General features: G+C 33.7%; 1 protein-coding gene across 3 annotated transcripts in view; it reads right to left on the minus strand.

Moving 5' to 3' along the window:
• LOC123701889 (nucleolar protein 4) overlaps positions 1–16657 on the minus strand; it is a 142348-nt gene extending 125691 nt beyond the window's left edge. For all 3 annotated transcript variants that reach the window (XM_045649485.1, XM_045649484.1, XM_045649486.1), the window contains exons 1-2: positions 16558–16657; positions 15514–16084 (exon numbers count right to left, since the gene is read on the minus strand). In XM_045649485.1, the coding sequence (XP_045505441.1) occupies positions 15514–16032 (519 nt within the window). In that variant the 5' untranslated portion in view covers positions 16033–16084; positions 16558–16657. The remainder of the gene's footprint in view (positions 1–15513; positions 16085–16557) is intronic.
• Between the last annotated feature and the right edge of the window lie 3827 nt (positions 16658–20484).

Genomic DNA, 20484 nt, shown 5'->3' on the forward strand with positions numbered 1-20484 from the left:
AAGTAATGATATACCACCAAAAACATAAATGTAAAATTTGGAGCCGAGTTCAATCGTTGACTTAATTTGCCAAAAAAAGAAATGAGATCTAAATGTGTGCCAAGTTCTGCAGACAGTCCAGAAATTTATTTACAAAGATGTATTAAGTTCTTAGGTTGACTGAAAACTCAATTGTTTTATTTTCCCTTAGAGAACAATGTTTATTCCAAAATATAACTTTTTAAATTTGAATAATATAATTATTTTCACAAAGCAAACAACTAATGACCTATTGAACCCCATAATTTGATGAGGCTAGTTTTTAGAACCTCACAAAATATAAACAGTATGTAAAACTAGCCTCATCAAATTATGGGGTTCAATAGGTCATTAGTTGTTTGCTTTGTGAAAATAATTATATTATTCAAATTTAAAAAGTTATATTTTGGAATAAACATTGTTCTCTAAGGGAAAATAAAACAATTAAGTTTTCAGTCAACCTAAGAACTTAATACATCTTTGTAAATAAATTTCTGGACTGTCTGCAGAACTTGGCACACATTTAGATCTCATTTCTTTTTTTGGCAAATTAAGTCAACGATTGAACTCGGCTCCAAATTTTACATTTATGTTTTTGGTGGTATATTATTATCCAACAGACGATACTTGTAAAACTAACAGCTAAAATAATTTATCAATTTGTTTCATATCAATCAAGCTTCAAATTGAACTATATAAATCTCACAAAATATATATAAAGTATCAAGGCAACAAACGCGCAGTATAAACCATCATCCCAATCGTCGACAAGCGAGGCGCGGCCTGGGGCACATTGCCCGAGCACTTACAACTTTAGATATCTATACTTCTATACCGTCTACTGTCGCTATCTACCTAGACACGTACTGATTACAATACTACGGCCGTACATGACTCGTAACTTACACCTCGTGTTTATGCGTGCCTGGTGGCTCTCTGTACAATTATTAAACAATTTACGACCGTTTGATTTATTAATTATTGTGATTATTATTTATAAAAAATAACATTATTTTGCATTTTTTCTTGCTCGCATAATAAATAAATATTATAAATATTGATATAAAATTTTGGCTTACAGGCAAACTTGGGACCTTCTAGTAATTGACAGAAATCGATTAATTAATTTTATTATTATCTAGCTACTAAGTAGGGTAATAAAAATGGGTACTAAAAATACTCTTTAAAACTGTGGGAAATTTTTTCACGTAAAAGGATTGTAAAAAAGCCGCCCGCGCCGTGCCGCGGCCGTCATGAACTCGTCTATAAATCAAGGACTGATTTGTGTAAGATATTCAAGGATTTGTCCAACAAGTATAGTCGCTTAATACAAGAAGCAATCAATAATCCTATAAGGTAATAGACTACTGAAAAACCAGCAGTTAGCCTAGGGCTTTATCGTGAGAAAATAATCCGACAGAGTTGGAGTCCCTTTATCGTCCGGAAAGGGACATTTCCGCGAAAGGAAGCAACTCCCTGTCGGATTATGGCCGCCTGGTACTCGACGGTTCTATCGTTCATTCCTGTTATCCTGGTTTAACTAGGAATTCTTTGAAGTATACTTAACAACTTTTACTTGCTAATTAATAGTAACGAGAAATTAACAAGTAATTTCTACACTTTCTTATTAATTCTAATAATATTTAACAAAATAAAGGACATAGGTTACTTTACTTTCAATACATCTGTGATCTGCATAATCTAACAGCTCTATGAAAGACTGACAACGAACTAGTACTCAGTACAGTCAGAGATATAATTAGACCTTTGCACTGACCAAAATGCACATCGAAATTCATTCAATTCACAGTGACAATGTTAACAATAATCTTTCACAGTTCCTTTTATTTATACTATAGGGAAAACAAGGCAAAAGAGTTAATTCCAGTACGCTAGGGAGGTATTAATCAAAATTAAAAGTGGATTAAGTGAGCGCGGTTTTACGGAATAATTTTAAGGGACTAAGCCCTGAAATATTACATTGTAAGAGTTAGCGGTCATTTGTGTTTGTAGCAATGCTGGTTCGAGACTAGCTTATTACCTGGATTGACTCGGGAAACAAAAAATAATTAGTTAAATCACATCTCAATAACTGGCGGATGAATATTTTATAATCAAAAAGGTATATACGAAAACGTTGTATAGATGCCGGTTTTAGTTCGAATTTCAACATCAGAAAATGGGTGATGGGTTCTTGAAATACGTGATTTTTCTTTCTAGACTATAGCTGTAGACTTTTTATAATAAAGCAACAAAATTAGCACAAAATCATACATTTTCCAAATGCATATTCGCTCACATTACCCCATATCCTTTCTAGCAGATTCCCATATGCCGGGACGAGAGACCCGTGGGCGAGTCGAGTATTATTTTATGTAAATCATAATCCTGGATGAAACGACAACAGTACCATATTTTTAACGTATATTTTATATAACATATTTTTTCTTACGGTTAAATCTGCCGCAAAAATATAGGGCGCTGGTGTGGACCAGATATCTGAGACCACTTAGGATGAAAAAATATGGAACTCATCATAAGAGACTAGCATTGCTTAGTTACAGTACACAATTATGTAGTACATGTGTTATTACACGTGTTATTACATACTATTAGTGTAAAAAATGCAAATAAAATTCTCCGTACTTTCATATCTTCAATATAAAAAATACGATTGAAATATGTTTTAAAGATGTTTTTTTTAGCACTGTAAAGAAAAACAATAAGTTAACCGCAACTTTGTGTTCAACATATCGTTTTATTGTTTTGTCTTCGCCTCCCGTCATCACAAGGAGATAAAAATATAAAACCTGTTTTATGAATATCCATGTAATGCCATGTATAGAATAGAAAAAATCGGTCTACGGTAGCTTTACAACATTACTTTAGCCCACAAATGCTTAATTTGAGTCAGTACCTTATTTTCATTACATAATTTAAAGAAAATCTCCAAAAAACGTTTTAACAATTTTTAAAATTTAATCTAGTAAAGTGACAATCGAACAATCGATATCGATGTTACTGAAAACAGAATAAATTCAAATTTAGAACGCTCGCAGTGCACGTTAAAGCGGCAGTCGGCACGTTCGCCATTTTATGTCGCGTTTTTACGATGTAGCCGATAACGTTTACGAGGCGCGTTGAGTGGCGTCGCCACGGCTCGCCCCGACTGATTGCATGTGAGGGGAACTAGTGATGTGATAAAAACACTTTTAAAATAAAAACATTTATCTCGCTGGCCGATAAAAACTCAATTTTTTAACTTTATATTTATGACTATAGTTATGTATGTATGGAATATGCAATAAATAACTATAATCACTGAATGCTGTGAATAAATAATTAGCAGAAAACATATTCAATACCAAAACTGCACTGTTCATATAGTGAGACTTCCTTGTACTTGATTATGTCCCTAAATTAATCAATACAATTAAGAAAAAGGGTAAGTATGTTGTCTCCAATACAGCACTCATAATTATAACATTACGAAGTAAAAGTTAAATATAATGATAACCTCCTATCAAATTGAAATTAAACGTTTCTCTATACGCTGAAAATATGACAACAGTAAGGCTTATTAAAATAAAAATTATCGATATCTCATGTCCAAGTGCATCACTAGCTCGTAGTCAAGAATATCCCGCAGTCGAAGACATCTCCGACCGCATTCAATACGCTTCACTGAGCTTTTTGAAATATATTCCTTTGACGTTACGGCACATCTATTATTGGTCTGATGTCCAAGTCTACCATATATTTAAGTAATGTACGTTTCATTATAATATACTTGAAGTCAATGTTCTTGAAGTAATAATTCAAAGTATCCATTTCAATATAATATTATTCTATTATATGTAAATATTAGTTTCAAAAATTAGCCAAACCAAAATATTTTATGAATGCTTAAACGTTACCGTCTTCTTAAAAAGTCAGACGAAAATCATGTTTCTTAGCAGTCTTTATCGATAAAAGTAAACTCCCACGTGATGTAGGTATTTGGAACATTGTGTAAATGTAAATCAAACCTTAATGCATGAACGGGACACTTGTCACGTACATAACTATATGATGCCCTACTTACGCCTAAATTACGGAACCTGACCTAACGTACTTACATATTCTCAACTCAAACACACTGCGTAAACCGTGCTAAACTAGCCCCATTACAAGGAAAACGGATTCTATTTACCCATTAACAAGGGCTTTATATACTTCAGTACTCCACTTGTCACTTGCTCGACTTCTAAGCCAGTAGACTAAGCACGTCACCGGCCTATCCGTGACACGCGAACGGCAATTTCACAAGCTTCGAAGTGTACTCGTAATGAGCTTGGAAAAATAACTCCTTTTTGTTTCCAGCGCCTTGTTAAACATTTTCGCGAGTGGGAACGTATATGATTTTTGTTTTAAACATGCAATGTTTTTCTTATAACTAAGATAACTCATTAGATTTTTTCTTCGGTAACGTTGAACCTTTTAGGAAAATCTAAATTTAAAATGTTAATATATGCTAGACTGTACTATAAAGTGAGAGAACAATAACGTAACCCAACTCTTAACTTCTGATTTGCCAGAACTGACAAATGATAATTTAAAACTCAGCACTCCTATCGACACAAGTAATCCAACAGTCGATAAATCACCATCGCATCACTACAGTATCCGTGACACGACGACATCGTATTTCATGCGGACGGCGCGCCTCTCGAAATACGCCGCGGCAACAGTAATGAGCGGGCCTTTTGATAGGGCACCTACTGGGTGGTTATAGCAGCCTGGTACTTTGAAAGAAGTACAGTTAATTGTTACAAACGGTTAATTTTAACTGACTCCGGTTTAACTAAGGTTAAAAATGTTAAAATCTATTTATCCGAAAACTCTTTTTTATTATAAATTTCAAGAAACATTTTTCGAGCTTTGGCCCTCTTCACTGTTTTGCTTTTATTTAATTCTCAACTGAAGCAAAAACGTAGGATTTGTGGTATGAATAATGAACGATATAAGAATAGTAAAATGAGGATCAAATTGGAAAATGGAAATGTATTTCGTAAAAACACTATTTTCCAACTATCGTTTCATTTCTATACGTTTAGTTATTATTTTTCAGTGCATTCTGTCAAAATGCATTTTTTTATTTGGACTAATTCGCTAAATATGCATAATTTTAATTTACTATCCATCGACCAGACGTAGCAGTAAGGTTAGGAATTAGTATGATCAATCCTGTGTGTCATTGGTGTCATTATAGCGAACCAGTGAAGACCTTTCCCGTTTAACTTATCGAAACGTTTTACTTTAATTAATACAAAAACACATTCGGCAAACGGTTCAAATAATAACTTTTTTCCGTTTCACTTCATTCGAAATTCAAACAAAACCCTGGCCCTGCCAAATTCAAATTCGAAAAGCATTCGAAGTAAGATCGGCCCTGTAAACTCGCTATAATTATAGATATAAAGCTGTGTGCACAACGCGGTAGCGTCGGATGTATAAAGTGGCGCGCCGGTGGCCGCATGACATAGCTATAACTCCCGGCATGACAAACAGCCGCCGCCCGGCTATGGAGATGCCTTATTGTTTTTTTTTTTTTTTTGCGAAGTGTTGGCTTGCAATGTTGAACAAATGTTTTGTAGCGGATACATATTTTGAGATGTTGCAGGACGTGTGTTGAGAAAATTATATGAATGTATCGGAAAGGGATTTTGAATTTATATTCATAGTTTATGTAATGCGTAATACGTTTAATCCATCAATCCCTAGAATCTCAGACACAATAGAAATCTATTGTTGTCGTGCCCCGATCGGGGCGCTCGGTGGTCAATGGGTTTTGAAGAAATTAGTACATACTTTCTACATTCTATTCGTTATAAAAAATACGCTCTCTTCTATTATACATTATACAACCAGAACTAATTGTTCTGGGGAGTTGTATAATAGAAGAGAGCGTATTTAAAAAAAAATATTAATTATTAATAATTCTGGACTAGAAAATATTTCTAAGTTATTGGTAAAGTCAAAAGTGTCATTAGATAAAAAATAATATAAGTATAGCAGCTATCTTTTATGTACAATAATTATTAATTACATTGGTGACAATAGTTGAACAGGCACCCGATGCTGCTTTAACATTTTTCTATCCATAACTACAAGCTCCTTCAAAACGCAACTGCAAAATACTTGGAGCTAATTCTAAAAATAAGAAGCAACACGACTCCACGCCTCCATTCATCCACACCCGACACCGGGGGCGCCGTCGGTAAAGCGCGATACGGGCTCGCCTCGGGCGGCGCGAACCAATTACCCGCTCGCTCCCCACCCCACCTCCCTGTAGTGAACGATCTCTTGATACCGCTGCGCCCCTGGTACTCTGCCGCCGGGAGAACGCCCGCAATGCGAAAGGGCTTTTGTCGGTCCGTCTGTTACGTTTGACTTGTTTGAACGAATGACAGGTTAAGGATTTTGGTGACATGTTTTTTATAGTTAACTGTCCTCACCGACAGAATGCGAGCGGACGCTATGCGATGCGAAACTCACGCGAAACTTCACTAGCGAAACTTATGCGTCTGTGTAATGGCCATTTCGCAGTTCCTTGCGAAACAATACTGACAAGGACGCAACTATTTCATCTATCTATGTGCTAGAGTGAGACATATCATATGCGAAAACCTTCCATACTACTGACAGATTTTTCGTTTTTTCGCTGCCGCTCGCGAATGCGTCGGTGTACCAAAAAGGCGTAGTACACAGCAATGTTTTCGCAACTGTTTCGCAATGCGTCTGTGTAATGGCCATTTCGCAGTTCCTTGCGAAACTATACTGACAAGGACGCAACTATTTCATCTATCTATGTGCTAGAGTGAGACATATCATATGCGAAATCCTGCCATAGTACTGACAGATTTTTCGATGTTTCGCTGCCGCACGCGAACGCGTCGGTGTACTAAAGGCGTAAAAGAATCATGATTGTTTTTTGACGTTCCAACTGACAGGAGATATAAGAAATCATAACGAAAAAGACTGAAAGAATAGGAATCGTTTTGGTAAAGTAACCTAAATATTTACTATATATCCGAATATTTTACCAAATTCAATATTATCATCTCATCTATTTCATGGTAGGTACTTTCAAATAATTTCAAAACAACGAATGTCGTTATATGAACTAACTTTATTCCGTGCTTATTTTGTAACCATCTCCCCAAAAGAATGAAAAAGTACACACTCATCTCAATACATACAGTAAAATAATATTGAAAAATTATAGGAATCTGCAGTATTTTCAAGCAACAAATAATATACATAACTAAAATGTCTTAGAAATCAACCTGAATCATTGTAATTTGTAACATACATGCTGCAAATATAATGTAAGTTGTAGAAAAAATGGAAAAGCGATATAGATAATACATTCACTAGGCTTCGGAGTTTCCACGTTATATAACAGAATACTGACCTCAAATCTGCATTGAACATTTACAGTTGAACAGAGCTCTCCCCGCTTTGATATTTGCTGGCTTGTGGCATTTTCATCATCACTTTATTTCAAAAATTATAGAACTTTTATAATCAGAAACGCTCTGCACTAACTAGTGGAAAGATTATAACTGTTGGCTGTCACCTAACCTATGACTCTTTAGTTGAGAACTCGTCACATTCGTATTTAGAATTCTTATCTATAGTATTTCGATTTAAAGTTAGTCAACGTCACCTTCTTTTTTTTTTCATTTCAAATATTTGTTCCATGTTCCTGATTGGCCAATCGTCACGTGACCATTTATTATAGTGATGTTCACTGATAAACGTATTACAGGAATCGATTAAAATGTATTTACAGGAATCGATAAAGTTTCTTATAAAAAATAAAATATTAACAATGAATATTGGTTCAAAATTAATAAGCATTAAATAAAGTCGTATGCCTGGAGCGGATAACAACAAGTACCAAATTATAAAAGTCCGTTGTTGTTGTAACAAGTTCAGTTTTAACTTTTAACCAATTATATCATAGCTTTTAAGTTTTAACCCTATTTATATGACATCACGAAACAAACCAAAAAATATCAAAATTAAATAATAAAATGCCACTTGCAAGTAGAACCTCCTTGCAAGTTCATCGCAGTGCCAACAGCCTTATCTATTTCCTGGCATTATGACGACGCGGACGCGACCATATAGCCATTCGGTTCCCGCCATAATTTACTGCGGCCCGCGACCGACGCTCGGCCCGGGCCGATTTATGGCGCCATTTTTACAAAACCTGCACGCAGGGTTACCAAAAACCAACTTTACGATGATTTGATTTATTGAACATTTTATTAATAGATGAAGAGTGTGTTAAAATTTCAAGAAAAATTTATAATTTTACGCGGATAATTTACGATTATTTTGAATACTTTCTTATATCAAACTATATAGATATTTTTTTTAATAATAAATCAATAAACGCTGCGAAAAAAGCCATATTTAATTCATACTATGTAATTACATAGGTGAAATAAATAATCTAAAAGAAAAATGTAATGATTTTCTGGTATAAAACCTGCACGCAAAACATAATTCCAATTTCCATTTCAGTCATAGTAATCTTCCATACACACGTTTCAAGTTTTTTAGATTTCATTCTGAACTAGGGATCGGGTTTATGCTTCCGACCGACACAGCGTGCATTATTTATAACGTCAATGCGAATGCCGAAGGAAAACATTGTTAGTACTGGATTATCTTGAGCTTCAAAATATTTTCAACAGTTTCATATGACTAGTGGAGAGGAGAGTAAACTAAGGTAACTAATTATTTCGGATTATAAAGAAGCACAATGTCATTAAATACAATGACTTTAAAATTGGTATATGCAAGCAGCTGTAGTTGTATGATAAATTAAGGTAGATTTATCATAATTTATGTTTCTATTATAGATGTATGAACTGTCTCGTAGAGTAGGTAATTAAAAACCGCAACGTCATACTAACTTTTTTGTAACCTGTGGCTATGTTCTCAATTCTCTTACAATTTTAATAAGATAATGGGCGGTACAGTTTTGTTGTAGAATGCTCAGCCCTGAGGCATGATCTTTTTTAGGAACCTTAAGTTGGCAAGCTTACCCGAATCCTCCCGAGTCGGATTATAAAGTTCGCTTAGTGCGGTGACTTCTGCGGGATTAGTCAAGGAGCGCCATTTTTAATTACTTGCGTCCCTAATCCGTCAATATGGCCAGCCCTTTATTAAAATCGCGAACATTCCATTTTTTTAAATCAAGGTATGAAGTTCTAATCTTCTAAATGAGAAAAACATTGCGGCATGAAGTTGAACACTCAAAAATAAGAATATCGTCATGTTTTGCGAAACATCCCTTTCTATATAAACATCTGTACTCCAGGCATTTTCGACCTCATATTAAGCACCTCATAAAACCATTCTCGTTTTGAAGGTTTTCTGGTAGGGATTTTCCCCGGTTTGGCGATGCGTTGTAATTTAATTGACGTCTGCTGGCGACTTGTGAACGCCATGTTGATCACAACTTCCTAATAAATAATTAGGCCATGATCGAAAACTTTTTTCTTAATTCCACCTTTCTTAATGATATTAAGATTTTTTACCGGAATTCTATACCGGATTCCATAAGCTTTCGTTGGGCAGATGATTTGTTCTACATAATATTGTATTTATATTTTATTATATTTAACATGAAATATTCCTTCAAATTTCTGGTAAGATCCCTTTTCTAGGTTGGTTCAGTTAATGGAGAATAAAATAAACACTCAAAATTCAAGACCACTGCGGTCTGCGACTGTCAGGTAAAAATGTGGAATTTAAACAGTTGAGTTTGATAAATTGTCAAGTGTCAACCCCTAAACTCATGTGACGGTGTGGCACAACGATTTTAAGAGAAAGAAGTATTTGATACAGCTTGTTAAATGATTACAATAATTAAAGGTACTTAGAGCCCAGCATGCATTTACAGTGATCAAAACTACCTACCATACATTATTTTGATATTCAAAAATATCCTAATTATGATCGCTTTTTTGGCACCAGCTTACAACCACGAATACCAACCGTTTATTTAGCATGTAACAAAAACTATTTTTTCTTGAAAAATATTAATGAACGATGGATGATGCCGTCTAAAATAAAATCGATTGAAGCTCAATCGAATTAAAATATCGATACATACACCAGGTACCAGGGGAGCACGGCCCGAGAGGAGGTAGCAAACGTCAAATCGATCGTTTATCGCATCGTGTGGCCGCTGCGGTCGCCATTGTTCCTCATTTTTGCGCCCGGCGAATATAAATTGAATGGCAGAATCACACGGCGCGCGTCAACGTTTTATAATCTGTGGTTTAACGGCTGGGGTAGAGAGGATAGACTATGGAAAATAGGGACAGACTATAAATTAAGAGCGATGTGGTATTCTGCCTGCGATTTTACTCCGGTGAATTACTTTTCCTTATGCAAAAACCATAGGTTTATTCCACCCCCTTGAAATTAATTTTTCTGATGTAGTTCTACTCTCATATTATATCAGACGCATTTCTAGTGTCGATCTCATTAATTATTTTAATGAAGCTTCAAAGACTTTTAAAGAATGCATCAAAATCATAATTTAACTCAAAAAAATTATAGAAAAATATGTATTTTCATTTTTAGCGGCATTTTTTTTTATTTAACCAACTAGGTAGGTACCATTTTATAGTCTGTCGGTTACATTATTTATACCCCATAAACGGATAAATTGATTTATGTGCGGTGTATCTGTCTGTCTATATATTGATAGCCTTGCCTGTTATGACAATTATTATAAGCTAGATTAAGTGAAAATATAAGTCTTCTCGATAATTTACTAATTGGAACTAGTGACAGGATATCAGCATGTAGGTATCAGTCAATATTTTAAATGTATAAAAACCGGCCAAGTGCGAGTCGGGCTCGCGCACAAAGGGTTCCGTAGCAGCAAATATAATAAATTACAGTTAAATCAACCTATCTCAAAAACTATAAGAGATACTTTGATCAAACCAAAAATCGTTGAAAGAGTTAATTAGCATGCATCACCTCTATTTTTTTTAGAATTTTATACCCCGTAGTTATAAAAATAGAGGGGGGGGGACATACTTTTTACGACTTTGAGAGCTGATATCTCAAAAACCGTTCACTTTAAGAAAAATGTTTTTTAGAAAACTTTATATCATTTTAAAAGACCTTTCCATTGATACCCCACACGGGTATGTACATCGAAAAAAAAAATTTCATCCCTCAGTTACATGTATGGGGGGCCCCACCCCCAATTCTTTTTTTTACTATTTAGTGTCATATTTTTGTAGCGGTTCATACAACACATATTCCCATCAAATTTCATCACTGTAGTACTTATAGTTTCCGAGTAAATCGGCTGTGACAGACGGACAGACGGACAGACGGACAGACGGACATGACGAAACTATAAGGGTTCCGTTTTTGCCATTTTGGCTACGGAACCCTAATAAATTACCTACTAGCTGACACGGTGAACTATCCCGTTTTCCTATTTTTTATATATCTTTTGTTGTAACCTTCCCTACATTGCCATTGCGACATACATTAATTTAAAACCATAATCAGCCAAATTAACTCTACCGTTCTCGAGTTTTAAACTGAAAAAAAATGAAAAAAAATGAAAAATATAGTTATTTATTTATAAACCAAATGTTTTTTACACAGCTGATACACTTAGTTTGACGTTGCTCGCTTTACACATATTGGCTTAATCTATGTTTATTAAAAAGGATTCCCTATAGCACCCACACTAGGCAAGCCTGTATCGTGGGCACTGAGACGATTTTACCAAAAAAAACAGAATTAGATGTCCTCGGTATGATCAACGCTTATAATAATACGTACAAAAGCATTTTATCACTTATAAGCTAGGTACAGAATAATAAATATGGAAAATACTAAAAAATACAATTAATATAATAAATTATGAAATAAATAAAATAAATGAATATATATAGATTATATAATATATAATATGTAATAACAATAAATATAATAAATATGTAATAATATAGGTGCCGATTATACACAAATTAAAATTAATATAATGATGCAAGAAGATTTTCTGTTGATACGTAGTTTAGAGAATTAAGGTAATTAGTTACGATGATCTTTGAAACTATAGTTAAAACTTAAAACTAGGGTAAAAGCCGGATAGTTGCGCCACTTTTCAAAAAAGCTATATTATGAAAAACTATGTACTTAACAAGAATAATGCGACATGTATATCAAAACATAGGTCTTTGAACCATCATATTAGCCTATTTTATTAAACATAATTATTAAAGGTTTTGAGTAAATCCTGTTTTATTTGACCTCTCAAATAAAGGATAGTTGCCTAACCTAGCGGATAGTTGCCTATCGTAAATAATACTTCAGAGGATACTTGCCTCGTGAGGGGATAGACGCCTCACAATATTTTTTTAAATAAAAACAAATTTATATCAATTCACTTAATCAGTCTTTATTATTTGTTTTGCTTTTTAATTAAGAACTAATCAACATTATACATTTTTTTGCTATAAAACTATAACAATATAACAAAAATAGCATCTAAATTAGTTATAATCACATATTAGTAAAATAATTATTGATATTTATCTTAAAGATAGAAGAAGAATAATCAAATCTGGCAATCAACTTTGGCATTAAGAAAGAAAGAAGCGAGGGATTTCATCTTTCCACATCGCATGCAATAATTTGCAAATTTTGTACAAGTTTCATGTAACCACATTTGACACATCTCACATTGAATCCAATCTGATTTCGATTTAGTTAAATTATTATTCTCAAAAGTCAAAACATTCTACGCAATAATCATTAACAGAAACATTTTTATTTTTAATTTTTGAATTAGCATTTTTAACTTCTAATATCTTTTCAGTATATTTTGTCGATTTTATTGGTAGTCCTTCAGTGGCTTTTCTCTTGAATTATTTCGGACTTACATATATATTTTCTTCATTTTCACTGTCAGAACTGTAATATTGTATTCTTCTCATTCTTAAAGGGAACTGACCAAAGGAAGAGCCTTTGATCAATTTAATATAATCTGTGTCGGATTCTTGATTAACGGCTCTTGCACCTTTCTTGGCTAATACTTTACCAGGTTTATTATTGACTTGGACACCAGTTTCATCCATATTAAATATTCTTCCTAAGCTTTCTTCTGTCCAGCTTATGTGGCGTGACGCCTGCTTTACGTTGATATTTGCGAGTCATTTTGCTCACCTAAAACAGTTAACAATTTATTTGATTTTACATGGATGAGCCTTGGACCTATAATCAGAATACTTATTTTATTCAAGCTAAGTTATAGCCACAATGAGTAAAAACAACACAAACAGAAAATATCTGCCTTTGCTAGTGAAATAATTTATAGTTGCGGATAGTTGCCCCGAGAGCAACTATCCGCACAAGTTTCTAAGGCGACTATCCTTTTTGATACGGATACTTGCCCTTTTTATTTGCGAAATAAATCAACAATATTTTGCAATAAAATGTAATTAACAGTATAATTTAAAGTCTAATGCACGCAAAGAAACATAAACTATATTGAAATCACAATTAGTAACAAAAATATTCAATACAAATGACTTACCAATATAGTTTCAACGCTTAACGAAGTTTCACCGCGGAACAATTTCGCTCGCAGGAATGAAACGCTTGCGTCTACACTAACGATTGACGTGGCACTAAGGTCTGCGGGAAGGGTACTTACAATTATAGTAAGGCGTTATTGCCACGAATGTCCGTAACATAGTGTATTCGAAACTGCGGCAAGTATCCCACTGGCGCAACTATCCGGCTTTTACCCTATCGTTAAAACGAGAATGATGAACAACAATTTTAAATTCTAAGGATAAGTAAGTATTCCAGATGATTTCGAAGTATCTTTGGACAGAAACATTTTCTATACTAGTCATATTTAGTCGCAGATTTTATAGGTATACCTACCTTCTGCGAATAAAATTATTTGCAGTATTCAAAAGTTAGAAAAGGAAACCATAGGTAGTTTCTAAGAATGTTATCAATGCTATACGACTTCTTATCAAGCGGTTATAAAAACTGAAAAATTAAATCGAATCCTTGAAAAGAGAAAATTACTGACTTGAATATAGATTCCTATTCGTATTTCTCCTTCGATGCAAAAAAGAACTATAAGGAATCATTTTTTATTTATTTCGTTGTTTTTAAGTAACTTAGGTATGAAATTACTTAATTTTATTAAGTAGGTATACTAGTTAGTTTAGTTAGTTACTTATTTTTAGTAGTTTTGAACTGGCAGAAGTGACGTATGAAATAAGAAATTATACGAAAGAAAGATTAAAAAAAAATGAACAAATTCGTCGTATTTATGCACATTACGTTACTATACTTGATACGTGATTAGTAAGATTTTGTAGAAAATTGACGAAATAAAAAATAACAAAATTCAAAATGTTAGCAAGACCCGTTGTTACATGTAGTTACTAGTTAGCAGCAAGTAAATGCGAAGTAAATTACGACTAGATTAGTTCGCGTCCACGAATGCCAACCGTCAGGGAAATCTTAGCTAGAGAGCCGGCGGAAAATCTATGATTTTCAACTGCTTTCAGTTTATGCAGGATCGACAAGGCAGATCTTCTCCACAGTCTCTCACTTCATCTATTTCATAAAAAGAATGTCCAATAAATAAATTATCCAAGATTTATGGTTAAACTGACTCTGCAGAGAACGTAAATTATATAAATATACCGGGACTTTTCCTATAATTCTAAGCTGATCAAACAATCAAGTATGACACGAAACAATTAATGATATGATGAATTATAACTATACAAATATATCGTATGTATATCTTAACATATGCAAATCTAATCAAATACTTCAAGCCCATGCTCCAATAGCTATCACTCGTATACAAAAGATAAAGGATGTAATAAAAATCTTCAAGCTGACTCTCTGACTAACTCATGCGAATCATACGGTGGCACATTTCACCTGTTCTTTGATCGCTATTTGCTACCATATAATAAGTATACATGGTAGCCAAGCAATTATCGCTCTTATATACAATGACGATAGAAACCATGATAGGTGCTTGTTGATAACAGATTATGAGTAAAGAGCGCTGCTAAAGATCATCTTTAATGGTTATGTGTTCTTGGTATATCGGTCTAGATCTTTGAAAGGGTAAGGTCAACAAAACATTTTTTATGAAGTTTTTTTACGTTTCATTTTGAGTGCAACGCTGAACGCATAGGATCTACATCTAAAGATTGTTTTTTATATTATTTGGGTATGTTAAATTAGGATACGTCGTTCGGGCGGAATTCAATCTTTTTTTGTCCCAATAAGAATAATTCAAAGTCAAATTAATGTCAGTGTGATAATAATTACCTAGGTAAATATTTTAGTACAATTCCTTACTCCAGAAAAAACCTCTTAACATTAACTGCAATTCAAAGACCTTACCTTAAGGGGTGGCGTAGGTATGTACAGTGGCGGGTCGTTTTGGGATCCGCTGTACACTTCTTGACCTTCTGGACCCCTGGTACATCCTTCAGCATCTGCAACACTATATCTGCATACAATGCTATCCGCCGGCTTCGCATCATATCCAGGAGGTTTTCCAACGTGGAACCCTTTTGCCTTCACCCAAAAACGAAATTTAGAGCTATCAGAGCTATTGCATTCCTCCCCACGTAGTGTTCTCAGAATCCTGGAGTACTTTTTCAAAGTAATAGTTTTCGTTTTAGCCAGATCCCCGTACGTTTGGATGACCCACGGTTGATACGTTGAAAACAAATCAAGTTTCGGGTCGCCCGTCTGTATCTTCGGTCGTTTGTTGTTATTTTGCTCGTTCTTCTTGTCGTTCTTGGAACTACTGGGTGTCAATTTGCGTTTGGATGGCTTTTTAGGCGTTTTCTCGGGTATCGCTTCTTGTGTCAACTTTTTACGCAGTCCGCGGTCCTTTATCATGGCCGCAGCCATTTTGGCTCACTCACTACACTGGTTTTAAAAATGGAACATCGTCTTCACCAATCTACACGTCACAATAATTAAAGATTAAGAACTGGCACTTTTTGTTTTTTTTTTGTATGTGTCTGAGGAATTTAATTAGACCCGAACAGTCCCCCTGCGGGTTTCTTGAGAAGCGTTTTGGTGAAAAGTTTTCGAACAGCAAAGTTTAAGACTCGCGTGCGTACAACTTTCCGAACGGGAACTTTTGACTGCGAAGTTCTTGTAGATCTAGAGGACTTTGGGGAAACTTTTTCGACAACTGAAGCGGGGATATGTTTCTGTCTATCGTTTAAGTTAAATGTCAAAAAAATGTTTTATATTATTATACAAAAAGTTGCCGCTGTATGTATTTTAATATTTACAACTTATTATAAAAGCATGTTTAATATGTTTTATTTCGCATTTACAAAATATACAATGGCTTCAAATGATATGAAGGCGTAATCAAAGGACTATCAATATTGTCATACGAAAAAAAAAATAAGCAAAAAGTACCAGTATGATATAAGAGACGTATATATCGAACAAATTTGGAACGGCTCGCGATGCACCCCCCTTAACGCAACCGCTGGCGTAGGGAGCGCGCGGTGTACTGGCGTCTGTCTGCTACTGGGACCGGCACGTGCGGGCCGGGCCGTGTTAATTGCCCGCAAAACAATCGGCCTGATCGCCGGAGCGTCCGATAATGCGCGCTCGCCCGTCCTTGCAATAACTATTGTTTACTACTTACAAGCGCTATTCGCCTGGTAAATATTAGTGCGTGGTGCACTCGTCTTTTGAATATTTTTTTTTAGTTTCTAGTATTTTTATACTTCATCTAGTTCTTTATACCTATGTTAAAGAATAAAAAATAAATTATGAGACGAGATTTTAAATAAAAAGAAGATCATTCACAACTACATCCGTTAAAAGTACTAAGTACAACTTTCTGTCAGTTCGCAAATACTTAATTCAAAAATTACTGAACGAATTTTTCTATCGTGACAATCATTTCACATAATGATTTATTTATAAGGAGGGTTAAGATTTTGAAATGAATGAATGAATGAATTTGATGAAATATGACGATAGCTTAAAAAAAGTCGCTAAAATCCAAGCCGCCTAGCCTGGACACTCATCAAATACACAGCTTTATTCATAGGAGATAACTAATACCAGTTACCATACAAAGTATTGTAACTTCACAATATCATACCTAATCGAAAATAATCGAAATGAATACAATATTATAAATCCCTATCAATATAAAATGTACGTTAACAATAATTGCCATTTCATAGTACTTACATGATGATGATCCCAGACCCCAGTGGGCTGATTTAAATACATTTAAATAACTTAGGAATTAGAATTTATATCAAAACCAAAATTATAGAAATTAATAATGAGAGCCAATTTAATCTTGACCTATTCACTTATTCTTTTTGGTACCTATTGTAATAAAGTAGTAATAAATATAAAAACAACGAACGAAAGTGTCACCCCTTTACGGTAAGCTTTACGGTATTAGCACAGACTAATAATAATATACTACGGTATTAGATTTCCTATGGAATTATAAAAAATTCCCCCACGTTTTTACCATGACATAATATTATAAGATCTTAAATATGTGGACCCTGTGGTTCTCGATATTACTTACATAGTTATTATAATATAACGTATTCTAATACACGATGTAGTTAGTTCTAAAATCTAACGATTACTACCTAATACATATTATTACATACTCTAAGAATCTAACCTAAATCTAAAAATCAATATTCACAAGAAAAACCTCTGAGTTATAACTTTTAACTTTTTGTTTTCACCTCTGCTAATGAAAATGTTGGAACTTGGAATAATTTAAAAATAATAATATTTTTTAATAGACAAATGTCAAATCGTTTACATAATGTTTGTGAATTAAAAATTGTGCCTTTTTTTCTAACACTCAGCCAGCTACTTGTTATTATTCTGTGACGAACTGAGAAGAAATCATCGCTAATATTCTAAAACAGCAATTAAGTTCTTTGCAGTAAGTCTCAATTTTAAATACATACTTTAAAACATAAACAAGAAAATGGTGCGCGCGCGCCGCCGACAACAATGCGCGCGGCTAGCGCGCTTGCGCGAATTGTGCGCAGGCTACTAGGCGAACATACGATGTGAGGATATTACGACTCGGAGAGTGAATCTTGCGCCGAATGAGATGATAGAAAGTATTTACTGAAAATTAAACCGTATTGCTAGCATAATAATAGCCATTTTGGTTTAATATTTTATTCGTAAGTCGGTAACACTCTTTCGTTTATGTAAACCTAGGAAGTTGATGAATAATATACCGTGATTTTTCATTCTTGCGTCCACCGTTCTCCGTCCGTCACAGTGGGGCCAATCCGTTCCTCTAGAAACAAAAAATATGTATATATTCTTTTTAGAGTTAAATAAAAAAAAAAAAAATATTATGTACATATTACAAAATCGTTATTTTCTATTTGTTGGTTTTTTATTTTCATAAAATTTTAAGGGTTTTTGATACATTTGTATATATATATTTGTAATTAATTTTTATCATTATATTTTTAAATAAATTCCTATTAAATAATTATTTAATAATTAATATTTAATACCTGTGCATTTAGGTACCTAAATTAACAATATTCTTACATACATACATATTTAATATACAATTATTGTATTATAAACAAAACAGATCCAGTAAAGAAATAAACATTAAAAATAAAATCGGATCCACTTTGGCCTGGATGCACATACGACATTTTTGCTCAATAATACCAGGGCATCATAAATCACAAAGGAGTCTATTTATTCCGCGGATCACTCACGGATGCTGAGAGGGAACTAGAAACGCATCTGTTCGAGCAGATCATAGCTGAGACGAATGGTGTACTAGGATGATATAACTGTGAGAAGGCGATGATTTCAGATGAAAGTATTCAGTTTCAAACGTCAGTTTCAACTGACAGTTGAATGCATTCTCTTCTAATTTATATCAATTCAATTTTAATCATTGTATAAATTTTAATGATATCAATTAAATGATTAAATTATTATGAGTTGTATTGAAGGTCTTTACAAAAATATTTTTTTTTTATTAGTGATTACTGAAGGTCGATGGAAATAAATGTTTCATAACCGGAGCATTTTATATATTCTGTTAAAATATAATACCTATGCTAATAAATATTACAGAGAAAATTTTCATATTATTATGCACATAGATTAATTAAATCTATCTTACGATAATGAATACGTAGGTACACACTTTTTCGTTGAATTTTTCACTGTATTTCCAAAACTTCATAAAAACCTTCATAAAATAAGACAAGCAGTTTTATTTGTAGGTATATCTTACATTTTTAATTTTTATTGTTAATTATATCTTTCAATTTTTTTTTTCAACAATAATAATAAAAATAGTATTAAGACTATGTATGATATAACACCATTTTTTTTAAATTAACGTTGTTCTTTATATTTACAGATATTATGGGTACCTACATATTGAAGCAATTTGTGCCAAATCGGCGCGATTAGTATCCCATATTGGGACTCACGAATCAAGATCTGTAGGCACATATAGTGCTGTGGTATGGGCTACAAATAATAAGGGTACCTAATTAAAATTGTTAACACAGGCTCAAAAAACGCTCAACCAATTTTGGTTAAAAATATAGCTGTAGCAGTATTATTAGTCTGTGGCTGTAGGTATCTATAGGTATTGTATGTGGCTGTATTATAATCATACAATGCAAATGAATAAAACCAATTACTGAATTAGTCTATCGATTGCCATGCTGTTACTTTAAATTATTTTTTTAATAAAATAGAAACACCTATGTATGTACCTCGAACGGTGAAGGAAAACATCGTGAGGAAACCGACATGTCGAAGAATTAAAAAGTTCGACGACATGTGTCATCCGCCAACACGCACTTGGCCAGCGTGGTGGATTATGGCCTGTACCCTCATAGGAGTGGGAACGTATAATATGGGCTGATGATGATGATGATGACCTATGTATGCTCATTTATTCCCACGCGACGCTAAGACGATCCTAAAGATAAAGGAGAGATTTTTAATTTCTTGTAAATACAATTAATAATTATTATTAAGTTGATTCAGATGTTATCATTACGTTAAAATACAGATGATCATTTTTATGTTCCAAATTCAAATTCCAAATGTTTGTATCGCTTTAAAATGTTTATTATCTGCTCTTTCATACAAAAACTATTGCACCGATTTGGCTAAAATTCGGTACATACATAGAGCGGGACTTATCTTAAATATTTTTTTGTGTATAATATTAAGAAAAATGTACCAGAATACCATAAGTGAAAGTAGCTGTTTTAAACTAGTTCCACACACGCATATACATATACAGATGTATAGATAGCTATATATGAGCACGCGGCA

Source organism: Colias croceus, chromosome 22, assembly GCF_905220415.1.
Source record: "Colias croceus chromosome 22, ilColCroc2.1".
Lineage (NCBI taxonomy): Eukaryota > Metazoa > Arthropoda > Insecta > Lepidoptera > Pieridae > Colias > Colias croceus.